The sequence below is a fragment of the Aquarana catesbeiana genome, linkage group LG04, assembly GCF_042186555.1.
Source record: "Aquarana catesbeiana isolate 2022-GZ linkage group LG04, ASM4218655v1, whole genome shotgun sequence".
NCBI lineage: Eukaryota > Metazoa > Chordata > Amphibia > Anura > Ranidae > Aquarana > Aquarana catesbeiana.
This window is the reverse complement of record NC_133327.1, coordinates 135,513,546-135,534,541: the sequence shown is the minus strand read 5'-3', so window position 1 is coordinate 135,534,541 and position 20,996 is coordinate 135,513,546. Positions and strand designations below refer to the sequence as shown.

General features: G+C 42.8%; 1 protein-coding gene and 1 pseudogene across 1 annotated transcript in view; one reads left to right on the top strand and one right to left on the bottom strand.

Annotated features, from left to right (window-relative positions):
• Nucleotides 1-221: 221 nt before the first annotated feature.
• EFHD1 (EF-hand domain family member D1) overlaps nucleotides 222-20,996 on the bottom strand; it is a 45,119-nt gene continuing 24,344 nt past the window's right edge. The window contains exons 2-4 of the mRNA XM_073625703.1: nucleotides 18,871-19,018; nucleotides 10,506-10,640; nucleotides 222-2,183 (exon numbers count right to left, since the gene is read on the bottom strand). Coding sequence (XP_073481804.1) covers nucleotides 2,052-2,183; nucleotides 10,506-10,640; nucleotides 18,871-19,018 — 415 coding nt within the window. The 3' untranslated portion in view covers nucleotides 222-2,051. The remainder of the gene's footprint in view (nucleotides 2,184-10,505; nucleotides 10,641-18,870; nucleotides 19,019-20,996) is intronic.
• LOC141141934 (U2 spliceosomal RNA) lies at nucleotides 2,526-2,694 on the top strand (annotated as a pseudogene).

Sequence of the window (20,996 nt, the reverse complement as noted above, 5' to 3'; positions counted from 1 at the left end):
GACAGCTGGCTTAAGCCCGCTGTCAGTTAAAAATGGGTTACAGGAGCAGAGAACGAACTGCACTCCTGTGATCCATAGGAGAAGTGTAGCCAAAATAGCTTTGGCTATACTTCTCCTTTAAGGAGATGTTTGGTGTGCAACCAACTAGTAGCTAAACCTAAGCACACAGGGCAAAATGACAGAAAAATTAATCGTTACTGAATCACATCACCATATACACATTTTTTATTAGTAAAACATATTTATTTTTATATAAAATGAGTATACAACAGTAGCCAAAACAGGTATGACTGAACATTGGAAAGCTTTCCCCAAGTGTACATCACATGGTCCCAGGATGGGGTCAGGTGTGCTACCTCTCTAGTAACACCAGGCCCTGATACAAGGAACAATTATTAACAGCTAAAAGTACCAGGTCTGCCAAAATCATGATCAGCACACAAGAAGGGAGGGGCAGCTGTAGATTCTAATCTTCAATCAACATTTCACATTTGAACGATTCTCTCCTATACAGACTGATAAGGTCGCTATATAAATCAGTAGAGAGGAGACTGACCACATTTTCTGCACAGTTTTCCTGTCATTCTGGAGGGTGACATACACATGGTTTAGAAATTAAAAGCCATTATCCTTCAGCAGCTAATACTGCAAGGAACTGCTTGCCCTTGCACAAGTATAATATAGTGACAGGCAGCTGAGGCTCTCCAGCTCATATGAACTGCAAGAACTGTTAAAGCCCCATTAGACCTGAAGCTCTACAAAGCTAGAGAAACAGTGCACCTGTCAGTGCAATCAGCTGAGTACATATTGCTCTGGCCAAACATAGCCTTAAGCTTCGAACACACACAGTACGATTGTTGGCCAAAAATTTACTATCCTGCCATACATTTGTTGGTCGAAAATTGGACATTTGTCAAAACGGCGTACTAACGGTAAGAATTTAGGACAACAGTCTGTCAACAGAAAATCCCCTGCCAACAATCGAACCGTGTGTCCGAGGCTTTAGTTTAAATACTACCAACATATCATTATTTTTAGTATCAACCACCCAGAGGACTCTGTCTGTGCAGTTTTTGTCATATGACATCCTGTAGAACTGGTTCATGCTTGTAAATTAGGTGTATTCCAGAGGCAGCATATAATACAAAGTTTAATAAACACGGCAGATTGTTGTAAAGTTTTCAGCCACATAGGCCACTCGCTCAAAAAGTACCCTTGATAGGCTGTGGACTGCTGTATTAACTGGCACAAACTTTTTTCACAGCTGCCCTGCTAAGCCCTCCGACAGCATACTGCCAGGATTGTCCCACTTCCGTGTTAGGCTGATTGCAAATAACCACGAAGAGGCATCTACAGACAAATATGGCAACATGAGATCATCAGTAAGAGCAATGCAAGGCAATATTTAAGAAGTTTAGGTGCCTGCAAAAATTTGGCCCATGTAGTTTGGAACCTGCTTTTCTCACCTTGCAGAGTTTATTTCATCTACAGATAGAGTAATATGGTGATAATGAAATGCTGATCTCTTTGACAAGGAATGTTTAAACATTTAGCATTCTATAATTCTGCAGTTTTATTAATACATGTTTAAGTGAGGCAGGGTGAGGGATAGGTTCACCTATTTTTTTTTCTACAGTGGACATCATTAAAAGGAATGGTTAAAAATATATAATTTATAGAATGTACAAATATTTTTGAAGTGGAAAATTTCAGAAACGGGTAAATTAAAGGCAGCACGTTAACCAGCTAGCAGCAATTACCTAAGGCACATTTTGAATGGACAAGTTGAACTAGGGATGAAGGATATATGTAAGCTCACATTGCTATTTAAGAGTTAAAAGGTCTTTCTCAGCTTCTTGACTTGGCCCATGTCAAGATTTCCTTGCAGTAAAGTATTACAAGGGACTAAGCTCTCTGCCTCAGCAGGACTTGCATATATGAGACTAGGCCTGACTGTAAAGAATAACCAAGGTGCCAGAGCCTTGGGCTGTGCTTTGTTTAAAACAACTTAAGACCAAGACCGGACATGAGAATCAGGGAATGGTCAGAAACTAATTAAATGCAGACTTCAGCTCTTTGAAGGCAGCTCTGCGGTTTTTCTTTTCTTCCTCCAGTCGCTTCCTCTCATCCTGCTCTGCCCGAATCTCAGCTTCAAACTTGCTTGATGAATTCAGGGCCTGGACCTGTGGGCATAATACAACAATGTACAATGAGATCTAGACAATGAAAAAATAAAGGGTTTCTATCCATCAAAACCAAGATCTCCATTACTAAAGTGCAGATAAGTCTCAGACAAATTTAACAAAATGCTTACTGTTTACAACAGGGGTCTTCAAACTATGGCCCTCCAGTTGTTCAGGAACTACAATTCCCATCATGCCTAGTCATGTCTGTGAATGTCAGAGTTTTACAATGCCTCATGGGACGTGTAGTTCCACAACAGCTGGAGGGCAATAGTTTGAAGATCCCTGGTTTACAGCAATGGTACCAAAGATCATGTTCTTAAAGTCCAACTGAACCCCCCGTTTGCTTCTCAGCCCTTTGGCTAAGATCAAATGTAGTATATGTTCTTTTCAGTGTCTAGTAGAGGTGCTGCACCATTATTCTGGCTCGAGTACCCCTGCTGGTATGAGGGGGTCCTGAGAGATCTTCTCATTGGAAGAGAAACTGGTGCGCCGGGGCATGGAAATCATTCCCTGGTGGAGGATCCCAGTGCCTCCTGATTTGACAGTCCTACTTTGTCTGGTCAGGCACAGGGAAAGCAGAGAGCCTCCTGTGTCAAGTGCCCGCCTGGGAGTGGTGTCCTGGAGGTGCCAGAGAGATATGGACCACGACACCTATGCTTTTTCTGCACAATGCCTCATGGGTGAAGCCTTTTGGCTGAGACTGCAGCAACTTTTGTTAACAGGCTGCAGGCCTAGCATTATTATTATATTATATAAATTATTATTTTGTATACAGTAATACCTTGGATTACGAGCATAATTAGTTCCAGAAGAATGCTTGTAATCCAAAAGCACTCGTATATCAAAGTGAGTTTCCCCATAGGAAATAATGGAAACTCAGATAATCCGTTCCATAGCCACTGCTTGGCTATGCAGTACCACATGTGGCCAGAGGTGCGGGGACGCTGGCGACACTCAGAAACACTTGAAGATACTCGTCACCGGCACCCCCGCAGCTCTGGCCAAATGTGGCACTGCACACCCCAGCAGCTTGAATCCTGCTAGTCTTGTGAGACAACGATCGCAAGGCGAGTCAGGATTTTTTTTTTAAATAGCTCGTATTGCGAAACGCTTGTAAACCGCATTACTCACAATCCGAGGTTACACTGTATTTAATTTTCTCTACACATGTGTCATCCTGCACACATATATATATATATATATATATATATATATATATACACACACATACATACATACATACATATATACACACACACATACATATATTTCAGTCTAGGGGGAGAATGTGTGAATATTCGGTTCCTTCCTCTCATGCCTTGAAGCATCTCTTGGTGAGAGTGCCCCCCCCCCCCCAAAACCTAGTACTCTTGGGAACGGCTTTCGCTGATCATAAGTAGAGGAACTTTTGGGTAGGTGGACCCGAGTGTGCCCTACCCCTGTCAGGAGTCTTGTGTATCGAGGGGGATCATAAGACCTACCCTAAGTGCATGTTTTTGTGCGTGTTCATTTTTGAGGTTTAGTTTAACCAAAAAAAAAAAAAAAGTTGTACTAAATGTACTACTTTTTTAGGTCCTTTGATTTAACTGCTACAGCAAGCGCTAAAATATCTTGTAGAGTTTGAAAAGTTGGACTGTTGCTCACACACAAGTAGCAACCAGGGTCAAGTGGTCCAACAACCCTCACTTCTGCTCCAATTAAAGCCCAACTCCAATACTATGACTCCACTAATCAAATTATTTTTGTTACCAATTGATGCAGCGACTGATGGCGACTTATAGAACTATATAAGCTTTAGCTACATACAATATAGAGCTCTGGGTTATGGCAGCAGTACAGCTACTTCATGTCCTGTTCCCAGAACAAAGTCTAGTGGAGTGCTACTGAGCCATTCATAGGATGGCCCTGTATTTTTATGAAAGAATACAAAGCTTCCTCTGATTGAAGGTGGAGAGGTGGGCAGATAAAGTCAGGGTCTCCACATCAGAGGAAACCACCTATTCAATAAACTACAATACTTCCTGTGAATGACTGAGCAGTACTTTACCAAACTTGATTTTGTTCTAAATTTAGTAATCCCAGAGTTAAGCTTTAATAGCACTCTAGCTCCCAGAGTAGCATGGTGCAAGAGGTACGTCAGACCGATGGAGACCCAGGCTGCTGCTTGTGTGCAAGAACAGTGGTTCAACTCCTCAAGGTGTCTCAAACACAGGGTATTTTAACCCTTGCAGTAGCACAAGAGAAGAGGGAAAAAAAAAAAAAAAAAAGGTACTACTGTATATAGAAATGCAAGGGAAATAAGGCTTTCGACTTACCAGAAAAATCAGTTTCTTGGTGTATACTACAGGACAGATCTTTAATTATTACAACTAGGTTATAAACAGCTACCTTCAGGTAATTAGACCCTGGCAAAAAAGGTTGCAGGGAGATTCCCCATATAACCCCCCCCCCCATTCCCAGATAGCCTCAGATTTGTAGCAAGCAATAGGGAGATCATAAGACAAGAGAGGAGGGACACGTGTTCTGTACCATATTCCAAGAATCTGATTTCACTGGCAAGTTAAAAGAAAGAAAGAAAAAAAAAATTTTGCCTAACATTTTATATCTCGAAGTACAGTACACGACAGACCCTGGGTTATAGGCTATTACCTTCAGGCTTTTGAACATACCCCTATAACCCACCCCACTCTGAGACCTCAGTAAATTTAAACAATGCTTAGTAACACAGGATCAGAAGAGAAGGTGGCATGTGTCCTGTACACCAGCATATGGAAATTTACTGGTCAAAATTCCTTTTTTTCTTAACAGTACAGGACACAGGCTGGATATTCATAAACCCTGGGGCTTCTCCAACCAATGGTTAAAAAGGGTGGGCAACAAGGCAAACATAACTGACTACAGACCCAACAATACAAAGGGTCAACAGACCCAACTCAAGAGTGCCGTTGCAGGAACCTTGCAGCCAAAAGCTGCATAGACTGCATATACCCACCTGGAATGATTTTGAGGTCCAGGTGGCTTATACATTTCCAAACAATGAATTAGAGGGGTAGGCAACAACAGAACCATGCTAATGGGCCCAGCAAGACAAGGGTCAAAGACAAAAAACTCAGAGGGCAGCTGAAAAAAGCTTGCAGCCAAAAGCTGCATCCACAGAGGCCTGGACATACACTGGTAGGACTTGGAGAAGGTATGAACTGAAGATCAGGAGGTGGCTTGATTTCAGACTGCATAGGAAACACCCACCAGTCTGCTGGAGTGAGCACATAAGGGTAATGAAAGTGTCTTATCCTTTAGAGAGCAAGTTATTACAAACGATTAGCCTTATCCATTTAGAAACGGGGGACTTGGAAGCAGAGTGTCCTTTTCAAGGACCTGTTGGCAAGGGCCCATTTTCCAGTCACAGGCTGTGGCCTTCAGATAGTTCTGACTAAGTCTAAACAATGGAGAGTAATTTTCTTGGGATGCTTAGGAACAGGGCCCAATGAAGAAGGACAATGTTTTCATTAAGGTGGAAGGCAGATACCACTCTAGGTAGAAAGAAGGGTGCTGCACATAAGACTGATTGACTAATGCTTTGTCCTTGTGAATATTTAGGAAGGGTTCCTTATATGAAAGAGCAACTAACTCTGACAAACATGCTGATTAAAGAAACACCTTGAATAAAGGTTTTAGTAAAATTGAAGCCAAAGGTTGGCTGGAATGTGAACTACAGGATAGCTTCTAGGGTTCAAATGCCGGTGCTCCCTCCAGGTAAAAAAGTATTTCCAGGTACAGCAGGAGATTTTTTTTTTCTCAGTGACTTTTTTGGTAATTCGTAATGTCAATATGACAGATATCCTTTAGGACCTCCGTTTCAACATTAATGCCATTAGAGCCAGTAATTGAGAAGCAAGATGGATCATGGGGCTTTGAGACAGCAGGTCTGACCCGTTTGGAAGAGACCAGGGCTCATCCCCTTCTGGGCCAGTCGGACGTACAGAGAATTTATGATTTCTTCTCTTCCTTTATTTGGCAAAACAGTCAAGGATTCTCTGCACTGGAGGGAAGGCATATATTAAACTGAATAGTGTTCCATGGGACTACCAGAGAAACTGATACTAGTGCTACAGGATCCTTGGTCCTGGCCACAAACAGGGCTAATTTGTCGTTGAATCCGGAGGGCAGGATGTTCACAACTAGATTCCACATTTCTGACATTGGCAGTTGAAGATATTGGAATGAAGGGACAATTCCTCTTGGTCCAGACTGATGACAGAGGAAACCTGCCTGTCAATTGTCCAACCCTATGATGAGAACAGCAGAGATTGCTGGAAAGTACTTTTCCTCCCAGGAGATGATTGGATTTAATTCCTGATTCCTGGAACGCCCCTAGTAAATTGATATAGGCCACTGCCGTGGCACCGTCTTATGGGGACATCCTGAGGAGGGAGGGTCTAATGGTATAGAGACAGATTTATTGTTCTGAGCTCCTAAATGTTGCTAAGGAGCTTTGGTTCCCTGGGTGACCAGGTTACGTGAACTGTGAGAGATTGGAACAATACGCCTAAGCCTGTGACGCTGACATCTGTACCAAACTTCCAAGCATGTGGGAGAAACAATTTTCCCATTTCCTAGCCTGGATTGGCAATCCATCAAGCTTGGGAGTTACATGCCTAACTGAACAGAATAGGCAAATTGAGAGATGGAATATGTTTCTTCCAGACCAGCGGAATGCTGTGTTGGCGAGGCATTGAGTCAAACTGAGTGAAGGGAACAACCATGTGGCCCTAGGGACTCATGGAGAATCTCACTGAGGGACATTTTTTGTACCTCAAGGTTTGAGCCTGATCTTGGAGAAAGAAGCTGTTTTCCCAGAAGGAAAACTTTTACCTGGGCTGTGTCTAGCTTAGGGCTTAAGTATTCAAGCAGAAAGGAAGGCAGGAAGGCACACTTTTGGTAGTGGATTACCCAACTGAAAGCCTGAAAAATCTGAATAGTCCTTTGGATGTTTGCAGATCATTTTTATGGAGATGAATCTTTCAGAAACAGGTAGTCTAGGTACACCAACCTGGATGCTCCAAGAGGGAGAGTAGGGGCGCAAGCACTTTTGTGAATACTTTGGGGGCAGGATAGGCTAAAACTGAAAGTGTTTGTCTCCTAAACAAAAAGCAATGATGAGGTGGGTAAATGGGAATATGGAGCTAGGCATCTTCAAGTTCTACTGATGCCAAGTTTTCCCCTTATCTCAGAGAGGCAATAATTGATCTTGCAGATTCCATGCACAGGGTACTTTTTTTTGGGGGGGGGGGATTCTAGGTCCAGGACAGGACTACTCCCACTGTGTTTTGGTACCATGCACCATTTTGAATAAAGTCTTTTGAAGCTGTCCCCCTAAGTGACCAAAAAAACACTGTCACAAGAGATGGTTCAGGGAAGTCTGCTAATCTGACTGTCCTTGGGCAAATTTTGGTTGTTTGAGGGAAGAAAACGATCAGGCATTAGACTTTGAATCTTTATTTTGTATCCCAATGAAACCCTATGAAAACACTGTATTGAATCCATAGGGAAACCTCTGACCCAGAGGAATGCAAACTGTAACAGACATGCCCCTCTTAAGAGTAAGGGCACGCCTTCACTGCAAAGATGGCTTGGGGGTTGACTTAATGGGCTTTTTGCCATAAAATAGGGCTCAATTTTGGCTTTAAAGAAAAAGCTGGGAGGACAGCCATCAGGTGCGATGCATTTTGAAGAGGTGAAAGCCACTGAAGAGGGAGCTTTCCTTCTGTGATATCCTTTATGAACAGTGCCTCAGCAAAGAGGACAGATGAGCGAGGTGGCTTTTACGGGCAGCTTCAACTAACCAGGCTTTCCGCAATAAGATACTGTGCGTATGGACAGAAATGAGAGCCATTCTGGAAATTTGTGTTATGACTTGATCTTAACCCAGAAAAAAGTAAGGCAGAAGACAGTCGGGGAGATTTACTAAAACTGGTGCATAATAACTAATCAGCTTTCATGTTTTATGGTCGAAGCTTAATTGAACAAGCTAAAGTTAGAAGCCGATTGGTTACCGTGCACAGCTACACTAGATTCGACTGTACCACTTTTAGTAAATCAACCCCAGTGTTTCTAAGTGTTCCACTACTGTTCCATTACAGTTACACTACAGAGCTTTTAAAAGTGTCTACCATTTTACTCTCTGCAGAATCCTTACGTTAAGGAACATCTTCCATAGGCACAGTAGGAGGTTTGTTTAGGACTGAGACAGCAGGGTCTACTACCAGGATTATCTTCCACTGGGGCCACAAGTTGCTTGTTAAGACAAGAAATTACAGGATCTACCACCAAGACTACCCAATGTTGCAGGAAACATTCCCCAATAGGAAAGCAATTCAGAGTAAAAATCTTCTTTGGGTAAGGCCAGTCCCCATACAGGACTGGCTCTACCAGCGAGTGGACCAGGAAAGTCTTAGCTGGTTTAGGCATTTCACAGGGCTCCATGCTGGATACCTTGGGGTGAGCACATTCAGGTTAGCTCTGGTATTCTTATGCTCATGTTTACCTCAGGTAAACATGTCAGGCTCAAGGGCAAAATCAAAGACCGATTCAGAAAGGCAGGTTGAAGGGGCACATAGCTTCCATAAAACCACAAAATTGGACATTGTGGCAGACAATTCCTCTTTAGGTAAGAAAAGATGAAGTTCGTGTAGCAGATGGGCCAGAAGAAGGCAAGGGGCAACCGTCAGAGTAGAGGGTACTAGGACCTTGAGTGGACAAACTAGATTTACCACTAGAGCCAAGAGCTGAGCTAGCAATGCCCATGCCATTGAGATCTGCCATGCTTGCGAATATTGTCCCCAGTGGGGAACTCATGATTTCTACAGCTATGGAAAAGAGGGGAATGCCTCAATACCAAGCACTTGTAGGCCACACATTAAAACCCAGGTAATGCCTTAACAGCTATAATCTGCCACCAGGAGAGAGCCCAGAGGTACTGCCAGTCCAATATCTTGCCCAGAAAGAGGCAGAGTTTACAGCCATAGTAATTCAACTGAAAAGGGAGGCAGTGAAGGTGCAGCAGGCAGCCAGGTTGCAAAGGCAGCACCTGGTGCCACATAGGGGCTGCAAACAGAAACCGTGAAAAAGTGTGACAATTTTATAGGTAACCCGCCCCTGCTGGCTTTTAGAAGCCATCACCAGAAGGGTGGTTAGTGACTCCCATACACCTCAAAAAATATCCTGAGCAACAAAAGGGGCACCCTGATCTTAATGTTTACAGGGCTTCTACCCTGTACTCACCAATGACTATCTTATAGGCAGGATTAACAGGATAAATCACATTATGGCTTCTCCCACCATGATATACCCTCCAGGAGGCAGACTACAGATCCGGACCTGTAAAACACCCTGCGGCTAACTCCACACATTGCACCATTTGCCAACGGGAGTACCTACAGCAGAATCCAGTGCATGGCAGCAACATTACAGGCCAACCCTACTTTTGTCCAGTGGGGTCTGAGAACTGTCCCCCCAAGGATCTGCCAAGAAGTCAATTGACATCGAAGCTGAATTCTGAGCCATTATGGCTATGGTGCTGCAGGAGCCTTGAAAAATCATCATGGTGGCATATCATCAGAAAGAAACCGCCATAGTTAAAAAGGTGAGCCTCTCTGTAGAAATCACATTGGACACTAGTAAAAAAAAAAAAAAAAAAAAAAAAATAATAAAAAACTGAGGCTAGCTAAAAGTCGAAAGAATTATATAGGGGGATGTTCTGATGTCCCTACAGATGTACTTTTTTGCCTGTGTCCAAATCCTTAGCCGTGTAAGGATTAAAGAGCCCACATCAGTTCCTGTACCACTAAAAATCGACCCTTTACCCCCAAACTCCAAACTCATAGAAGTTCTCCAACTCGGTGAGATTCTACCTAAGCAAGGATATCTAGTCTGTAATTGTGAAGGATTGCCTTTGGGCACAGTATCTGCAAAAGGCTTTGCTAATTTTGTATGACTTCTGCCCTATGATAGTATGACAGGATATTTATTTGCTATGATTTCTACATTAAACAAGCAACTACACTGAGCCAACTGTCTGATATTTTGGGGGAGTATTAAATGTACAGGCAACTATTAACATTTTAAATTAGTTAAACACAGTTGATATATGAAACACGATGTCTGTTCCCCGCTCACCCCCACCCCAATATGAACATCTTATCTGCAATATAAATACTGTAGCTTATTTTGTGCTAGTTTATTATTAACTACTGAGAACAGTGGTTTATCTCATAGTTCCATGTATGCCCTGCCCTTTCAAATTCTATTATTTAAGCCTACCTTAGCTTCAAAAAAGTGCTTGGCACCCTTAACACCTTCCGTGGATACGTCAATTTCAGAGAGTTTGGCTAGCGACATTAGCCCGCTGTCCTCTTCCAGCTCCCCAGCTGCAGCTTTGCGGAATATTAGCAGAAACTGGGAAAAAAAAAATATATATAATAATTCATTTGTGCAATACATTTAAACATACCATAAAGTATATTATGTGAAAAAAAGCTCTGAAATATTTATAGATAGGTCGATAGCAACATACAGAACTTACAAAGGTGACCGCAATTACGTGGTTTCATTCTGACCAAATTATTTTAATTTACGGTATATGTCAGTTTCCACCTAAAAGTGAAGTCTACTTTTCCCTGAGACTACCAAGTGCACATAATCCATCAACAACTTGTATGCATTTGCATATATATTGCCAGCTTGCCAACAACCACCCTGCATTGGAAAACAGCTGGCAGAAAGCCCAACAGACACAGGTTTCCCCACACTGCACAGTGGATAGTGCAACTTAATGCATTGCTCATTGGCCGCACCTAACTATACTTTGAAATAATTTTAGGTACACATTCTAAAGAGATTTTAAAGCATTCCTCAGTCCAATTTTAAAATTCCTTCTGTAAAAAAATATATTGCATTAAAATTAACTAGCCCTGTCTCCTATTTACACTACAAACATCAATCATTTCCCATTGTTCATCAAACAGATTTTATTCCTTCTCAGTCCAATGATCTTATTACACACATCAAAGTAGTCCTATGTGTATTGCTGGGCACACTGGTAAGTAGACTCGCAACATTTTGTTACATTGGCAGCTTGTGTCTATTATCATCAGGCTATCAGACACTCCTGTGTGCCTAGTACTGAGGCTCTATTGTGTATACACAGCTTCCCACACAGCTCACCTTGCTCAGTCTGCATCACTGACATTTATGTAGTCAGTAGGAATAAAGAATGTGATTTGCCCACTTTTTATTTTTAAAACATCAGCCCTAATTAGACTATATGTGGTCCAAATCTTGTGAGTTTAAGATGTTGAAAGCAAACTGAATATAAAAAAAGAGGTTCTTCAATAGATGTCAGTGTTGACCTAGAGCGATAACAATTACCCCGTTTTGCTTTTATAGGAGAAAGCAGCTGGGCTATTCAAATATTTGTGCACCTCTGGGGAAAATATAAGGTGTGGTTAAAAAGGACAGGGTGTAAATTCAGGGTACAGTTGTGTGTCTGTTGCTTTATCTCAGGATTTGGCTTGCCATCCCCAGAACTCAGACAACAGATCAAAGTGCACTTCCCACCATAGTGCTGACTGTTAAGTAAATGTCAATTATGAGTTTTCCAGCAATTGTATTCAAAAAGAAAAAAAGAAAAAAAAAAAAACACCTGCTACATAAGACAGAGACTAGAAGATAGAGAAATATTTCTGTTACCTACAGCAACCTGGAAACTCCTTTTCTCCAAGGTTAAGGTACCCATGGCAATCTTTTTCTGCTCTGATGGCTCTAAACATCTTTGCCATGTGTTAAAAGATGACTATGGGAACCTGGCTAGCACATGGCGTAGATGGATGCATGGTTGCTGATCTTCTGCTGCAGCCTGGGATAACGCTCAATCCAGCAGCCCCTACTCTTCGATACACCACCTCCCATGGGCTGCAGGGGTAGAAGCACCTCCTGTCACCCTCCTCGCACCTCAGCAGGAACATTCCTGCGTCTTTCAGGACAGTCTCGCCGCAAACCTGACACACCTATGAAGGCAGGCCCTCCACTGCCTGCTATATCTGCTTTGACTGAGTGACGGGATTCTTGATCACCAATTTCCAGCTGATGATCCCTGCCATGAGCACAGCTTTAGAGTTGGCAGCCTCCACTTTTTCCTCTGGATAGCAATCCTCGACAGACTCCTGAGAATTTGGGGGATTGGAAGGGCTATATCAAGCCATATCAAGTCGCTCAGAAATAGAGAACTTTTTCCTACAGCTAGAAGCTAGCTACAAATCAAAGTAGTCTCCACGATCTGTTCTCTAATCTATACATTGGAAAACACTGACTTGGATTGCTCTTGCTCATCCCTCTCTGCCACAATACAATCTCTGCAGTAACAGTTAATCACATACAGGATGCATAACCATACTCTGTTCCTGCTACGAGATGACCTAGAAAATAGAAAAATCGACCGAATATCATCTGAATCCAGAGAATGCCCAAGGAGATACGGACCTTCTTCCAACAGTAAAAAGCCCATTTGTAAAATATTGGCACTTCAGGCAACTTGGACCTTTCTTCTAAACATCCTCCCCTTCCTGCTACAACCCAGCTTCTACTGCCCTCCCCTTTCCGATTGCCCTATTCCGATGCCCTTTTTCACTCCCCATCCCTTTTTTGTACTCTCCCCAACTTTTCCACCAGCACCCTCCTCCCTATCTTTTTTTAGCTTCCCCGCCACCATCAGAACCCCCTCTTCTTCCCTCTCGCATTGTTACGATTTCTACCACTAGACAGTAGTGACCACAGTTACCAACTTCCTAGCTGACCAAGGTGATATCACTCTCCTCCCATTTCAATGGGAAGTACTGAAAGCAGTTTTCAGGAAGGTTTTCATTCAAAGTGGAGTCCACCCCAAGAAAGAATGCGTAGGAGATGTCTCCAAAGCCCACACAATCAGTCCCACTCACAACATACCATTGCAGAGATCTCTAGTGCAAGACCTTCTCTACTTCAACTATATGAACAGGCTTACAGAAAATTCTAGCAATAAATGTGGCTGGTCTTTGGCAACATCTCTTCACCACCAGATTGTATTCCCCTTGGAAAAAAAGCTCCTTAGACAAAAACTATATTCTCACATTCCTACATCCTCAAAAACATACTTGATCATGCTTTGTAACCCCCAGGGTCCTTTTGTACACAGATCAACAGCAAGATTAACGCTCTTGATGAATATGTGGTAGAAATGGTTCTCCCCTGCATCAGTCCCACTACCCTGGAGATATGTCATGCACCTTGTGAGTTATAGTCACCATGGTCATCTAACTTTTCTGAATTGGTCCTGTTATGACCTGGAATCCCAAGCCTATGTTCTCCAAACTAAAATAAATGGCGCTTGTAATGTACCCCCTTTCTTTCTTCTCTACATTCTGTATCCCCTATTTCTCTTAAAATTAACATTTGATAAACTCAGACAAATAAGGCTTAAGAACAGGCGTTTGACAGGCGTTAAAAATGCCCCTCAAACGCCTATGCACAAGATTCAATAGACAGCACATTTTGCTGTTCACATTACAAAAGCATGAAGCGTTAGTGTCGCTTCGCTTCAAAATTGAAGCTTTATGTCGAGTCAGGAGGCGTTGAAGCTTTTCAAACGCCACCCATTCAAGTCTACAGTAACGCTCCACAAACGCTTAGCAGGCGTTTTTGGCGTGGTTTAGGGGCGGCTGCGGAGCGTTAAAATCTGTCACTTTCCATTGTGGAGCAGTTTTAACGCTCATCAAACGCTACGAAACTGCGCATAGAGCGTTAAGGGAGCATATTAACGCTTGTAAAATGCCCTATTCTAAAGCTCATTGATGCCTGTCTGACACCCATACTAACGCTTTACAAATACTATAGGAGCGTTTGCGAAGCGTCAGTAATTTAGCAAGTGTGAACAAGTCCTAAAAGATTATTTCCTTCTTTTATCACTGTGTTCTTATGTTTTCCCACAGTTCTTGGGTCACTAACATACTACTTACAAAATGCATAAGGTTATGTATTGTTTGCTAGCTGGGAGCATGCCAGATTCCTAATGTAATATACTAGAGCAGTTGTATACTGTAATAAAACAGACTAGCATATTCTGAGCTATTTTCACTGACCGGATACTGGAATTTAGAAAATATTTTTGTAGGTTAGGGTTCAGCCCTGTACAAATGATTAACAAAACCTCTTTCAGACTCAATGTGGGAGGATGGCACAGTAGCAGCCTTCATCCCCACGCAGAGCCTTGGGCAGCGAGGATTATATATAGTATACAATGTACACCGTGTCTGAGCCTAAAGAACTACAAATCGGAATTCTTTCTGGCATAAGTAACTATATTTCAGGGGGGAGTAGAACGTTTTATATAAGTGTTTCGGGGATGTTACTTTAATATTTTGGAAGTAATCAGCAAGGAAAGTGAAGTCAATCTTGCTTTAGTGCCACTTTACAATCTAAATCCAGTGAAAAACGTCTGTATCAGGTGTGCATGAATTACCTGAGCCACAGCCCAGCTTTTTATCTGTTAGAATTTTTGGTGTTAGATTTCTATGCAGTCCTGCGTGTCTTCATCCTACTTTGTGGATATGATTATCCCTTTGGGTTTGCAATAGCTGGGGCTTTTGAGCAGAAGTGAGATTTCTGAAGCTGAGGCGGATTTCATAAAGGAGCTGAGAACGTTCACATGATAAACTGTGAAAATTCACTCCAATCAGTGGTGGGACAAGGTCCTCTCTCTCCCCAGCAATCCTACCAAAGTGGTTCTTCTACTTTAAAGAAGTGCCTTCAGAAAAAAAAAAAATTTAAAGTCAGCAGCTAGAAATACTGTAGCTGCGGACTTTTAATATTAGGACACTTACCTGTCCAGGAATGCAGCGGTGACTTAACACGAGATGATTTTTCATTTGGCTCTTGGGTGCTACCACTGCCACCTCTGCAGCTTCACAGCCGATTCCCTACTGTGCATGTGCAGAGCATGCTGCACTTTGTGAACAGCTCAGCAGCGGGAAGGAGGGGACCGAACTTCTGGCTGAGTTCACCGCGGCGAGATCAGCCAGAAGTGGGAGCAGGTACTTATCAAAACAAGCTACCTGCTCTCCCCCAAAAGGTGCAGAAACGTGGCAGCGGAGGAGGCAAACAAGCAGAGCTTCCCCTTTTGGGTGGAGCTCTATTTTAAAGCTGATCTTCAGAGAAAGGAAAAATGCTTTCTTGCAGTGGAGCTGCCCCTGCACTACAAGGGTTAAATACTTTAGGTCTAGGGGGCTGCAATAAGCTTTTTTTTTTTTTCTTTTTAATGGTTTAAAGTGATTGTAAAGTCTCGTTTAAAAAAAATAAAATAAAACATGTTAAACATACCTGCTCTGTTGGGGATTTGCACAGAGCAGCCCAGATTCTGATTCTCCTCTTCTCGGATCCCTCTTTGCTGTTCCTGGCCCCTCCCATCGGGTGCCCCCTTAGCAAGCAGCTCCGTATGTCCATTCAGACACGGATCTGCCGTTTGGCCCTGCCCTCTCTGTCCCGATTGGCTAACTGACTTTGCTTGACACCTGCGGGAGCCAATGTCACGCCGCTGTGTCTAAGTCAATCAGGAGGGAAAGTCTTGGACGGCCGAGGGACATCGCTGGACAGAGATCGGGCTCAGTTAAATATTAGGCGGTGCTGGGGAGGCTGCTACACACAGAAGGCTTTTCATCTTAATGCATAGAATGCATTAAGAAAAAAAAAACTTTCTGCCTTTACAAATCCTAATCTAATTTTAATATTTAGAAGCCAGGGAAATTCAAACAAATACGAGGAAACATTTCATAGTAACTTAAAGATTTGGGAAAATAACCTAACATACACAAAATAGCCACTTAATCTCTAGATTTATACTTATAAATAGTGGAGTACCCAGGCACCCCATGATAGTAGATTTTGGGATCTGTATGGCTCACAATGAAATAAACTTTACTTCAAGTCAAAACCTAACCGGAAACAAAAGATTTAAAAATAAATAAAAAAAAAAAAAAAAGGGGGAGGGAAAAATACATACATTTTTTGCCAGCAAATGCTCTCCACCCCGCCTTGAAGACCACCTTAAGAGAAAAAGATGGCTCTAAACCCCTACATATTATGAAATGTAATCCAGGTAGCCCAGGTCACAGCATGTTTATCCAGGCTATCGTGTTCCACCGCTAGAAAATATTCCAGATCCATGAGTGAATCTATATCCAGCACACATTCAGCCAAAGTAGGCACCACTGAAGACTTCCAATGTGAAGCGATTAGGACTCTAGCCACTGTCAAAAAGCCGTTTTACTTACCTAATCCTCTGCTTCCGGACTAGCGGCATTCTCCTCTAATGCCCCAACATTCCAGCAGTGGACTGTGCTTTGGCATCCTCATGTTCAATGCAGGGCTATGGTTTTTGCATTGGACTTGATAACATGCGACCACCAGAGCATAGGGGAGAAGAGGCTGCAGGGACCAGTGTTACATCCTGAAGGGAGGCTGCGGGGAATTGGAAACTTAAAACTGCTTTTTATGCCCCCCCCCTAGACCTAAGTCAGCATTTAACCCTTGCAGCACAGGGACAAAGCAAGAACAATTTTCTGTGCTACTATGACAGCAGGAAATGATAGAAAATATTGCTGGTGAAAAGAAAACTAACCAGAAGTAAAAAAAAAAAAAAAAAAACAAACAAAAAAAAACGTAATATGAGACTGCACATAACAGGTGAAAAGAACATTATTTCTTTCTCTTCAAAAGATTTAAGATGTCTGGTATGGAAGAGGAATGGCCCAGAGCATTTCCTCTATATTTACTGAATATCTTGTGACATTTGTGACATGAGTCATTATGAAAGTAGGAGATCTCCACCAACCAGAGGCATTTCAGTCACAGCACATAAATGGTGTGATTAAAAATTGTGACATCACTATACCCAAATCACAGAGCCAGCGCCTATTACCACAGAACAACGACATCTACAAACAGACTATAACCCACACGGTCTAGTTGATCTAAGGGCCATCTACTGCCTAGCCCTTACCCGTCTAAGGCCCCATGCACACCATTAGATTTTCCAAATGTACTGCCTGATTGCATACAAATTGAAACTCTAAAAGGTTTGACCTCATATTATATGGTTTTGGTAAATATGAAGACAAAAATCTGCAGATAATCTAATAGTGTGTATAGGGCCTAAGGCTGCATACCCACTTGAGCGTTTCAAAGTCACGCGATTTTACTGCGATTTTTGGTCAGGTCACCAATGTAAAAAAAAAAAAAAAACACCTGTAATCTGCCCCAAAGAAGCTCATGTTCTTTTTTGAGCTTAAGGTGTTTTTCATGCGTTTTGCTTCAGGTGACAAAACGCTCAAAATGTGAACAGGTGCCATTGAAATGAATGGGATTTTGCTTGTTGGGCGTTTTATGAGCTGAAAACGCTCAGGTGTGAATGCAGCCTCAATGTACAGGGTCACATTAAAATTAAAGGTACTGTATATCTCCGACCTCTGTCATGCTGGACAGAAAGAAGTGCAGAAACACTCATCATAAGAAAAAGGGAAGGGTTATAAGATTTTTTTTTTTTTTTTTTTTATTGATGCGGATGGCTGCCGCCATTGGACATTTAAACTTGCTTTCTGTACAGGGTGTCAAGGTTATAAACAGGACAAATGTAAAAGGAAAAAAAAATTCCCCATCCAGGCATTAGACGTCAATAAAATTGGGCGCAAGCATTGGAGGCGGCGATGAGAGAGTTAGAGAGCAGGGGGTCTTGGGAGGAAGCAAAGAGGGTGGTTTGGTTGGTGATATACACTATATTACCAAAAGTATTGGGACATCTGCCTTAACATGAACTTTAATGGCATCCCAGTCTTAGTCCGTAAGGTTCAATTTTGAGATGGCCCACCATTTGCAGCTGTAACAGCTTCGATTCTTCTGGGAAGGCTGTCCACAAGGTTTAGGAGTGTGTCTTTGAGAACGTTTCACCATTCTTCCAGAAGCGCATTTGATGTTGGACGAGAAGGCCTGGCTTGCAGTCTCTGCTCGAATTCATCCCAAAAGTGTTCTATCAGGTGGAGGTCAGGACTCTGTGCAGGCCAGTCAAGTTCCTCCACCTCAAGCTCGCTTATCCATGTCTTTATGGACCATGCTATGTGCACTGGTGCGCAGGCATGTTGGAACAGGAAGGGGCCATCCCCAAACTGTTTTCACAAGTGGGAAACATGAAATTGTCCAAAACGTCTTTGTATGCTGAAGCCTTAAGGAGTTCCCTTCACTGGAACTAAGGGGCCAAGGCCAATCTCTGAAAAACAACCCCACATCATAATCTCCCCTCCACCAAAGGATTTGGACCAGTGCACAAAGCAAGGTCTATAAAGACGTGGATGAGCGAGTTTGGGGTGGAGGAACTTGACTGGCCTGCACAGAATCCTGACCTTAACTCAATAAGTAAAAAAAAATGTTTAGGCTTTAGAACTACTTCAATCTCGAATTTCAACCTTAACAGTTAAAAGGCAAACGTAAACAGCAGCAGGGCGTACAGTTCTTTGCACAGAAGATACCCATGTGTAAGAATCAAACTTGCTTTATTATTTAATTAACTGCTTCAAATGAAATGTAAAGAAAAGAAAAAAAAGGTTACCTCTCGGAAGTTTAGTTTGTTATCAAGGTCTTCATCTACTTCCTTGATCATGTTCTTCAACCCTATGTGTGTCTGTGGAGCTCCCAGCTTCTCCATCATCAGTTTCAGCTCCATTAAGTCTATGAAGTTATCACGTCCTGTATCATACCTGCAGAGGAAGCATTAAAGGTCACACAGTAGAAGCAAATATTGAAGGTGTCTCAAAACCCCACTAAAAAGTCTGACATTTTCACCCTTGTGTAGCAGTGGTGGCTGATGGTATATTTTTTTGGGGGGGGCAGCAGACAGTGCACAGCCAGCCAACCCCCCTTATCCGCAACACTTACCCCGAGCAGCGCTTCCCTCCAAGCTATTGGCAGCCAGCTTCCCCTGCGTCCTCGTCGTGGGTCTCCTCCCTCGGCCAATAGAGTAGCTTCTCCTTTCAGCCAATCGGGAAATGGATCTCAGGAACTGCTTCCTGATTGGCTGGGAGGCAGAATCAGTGCGACAATAGCAAATATTCATTGGCTATTGTCACACAACTGGTGGGCTGCGGGCACAATGCTCTGCCCCTGAACCCACTCTTTTCTGAAGCTTATTAGAGCTTCTGGCTCCAATCACATGCTTCAAAACTCACCCCCCATTGGAATCCATGCATCTGGCTCCCTGCATGTAGATCATAGGGCCAGACGCATGGATTGGGGGGGGGGGGGGGGGCGATGCCCATACGCCCCTAATGGAAGGGCCGCCACTTGTGTAGGTTAAAATCAAAATCTCAAAGTTAGGCATTCTATGCTTTATATGGCACTCCAGACTAGACTACCCTAGTGACAATCTAAGAGCTCTTTCAGACAGGTGGTAAACTTACTGCGTTTTAGAGGGTGGTATAGCAGCATTTGGCAGGCGTTACTGCTGCCTCCTGATGTATGGGTTTTTTACCGAATGGAAATGATAAATTGTGGGACTGTGCTGCAACTGTGAGCCAAGCATTGGACTTGCGGTTGCGGTGCAGTCCCATTGATCTGGGCCAGTTTGACAGGCAGTGCCACCTGTAAAATTCTGCAACCCAAGTTGAAAATGCAGAAGCTGTAAAAGCAAAGCACTGCAGGTGTGGAATGTGTAGAGAGTTGTCAGGCTGAAATGTCAGAATTATGGTGGGCTGCCAAGGGCAGTTAAACTGCAGCTTAGCCAGCTGTTTTTACAGCCCTCCAGCCACCATTATGAAAGAACTCTAAAATGTAAGGCTTAAGAGACTAAAATATGGACATAGAAAACACAGGGCTGTCAGACACAATTCAACCTTTCCCAGGCATCTATGCAATCTATAGGATGAGCGAACTGCCAGTTCTGAGTGTTCCAGATAAGAGATGCTTGGAATATGGTATTCCACTATTTTAGACACTGTATTTCAGAAGATCTATAAAATAAAGGAGCCAGTTGTATCTGGAGGAAAAATAAGAATCACAACTCCAAGCACTTTGATTATGCCTTAAATAGGTGTGCATGACTTAAAGTTACTGTACAGGTGTGTTTTTATAACAGAAAGAGGAGGTGTACCAACATGTATCATCTGAGCAAACTGAAGGCGATAATGGACTCCCGAAACAAATTACAGATGGTAAATGTCTATGGTGTCCACCAAAACCAGAAACTCCTGTGAAAATCTTGTGACTGACTTTCATACTAAAATGAGCATGTGAGAATGTCAGAAGCACCGGTACAAGTTAAGCCTACCATACACTGATTGAATTTCGGCCATATCTGATGAACGGCTGAAATCCAAGCAGTGGGTGGTTATGGTATCATCCTACCATCTGACTTTTTTTTGGTGGAATAAAGGAAGGAGTCAAGAAAATATTTTTTTTCGGTTGAACAGCGATCAGCTAGAATCTCCATTTGGCAGTGCCAACTGTATTCTGGCAGCTGCCAGCACTGGCTTTAAGAATACAATAGCCTCAGTGGGGGATTAACAGATCTGTTAGCATATGGCCAGTTTCACATTATCTAGCAGGTAAAAATATTTCTGCAATCTGATGGATTTCGATTACACAATTCTCTCACTGTGCACCAGCGGGTTACAGATTTGCAGAGGCTCCAGTATTCAGGGGGTGGGGACAGCCAGATCTCTTCTGAGAACAATGGCATAA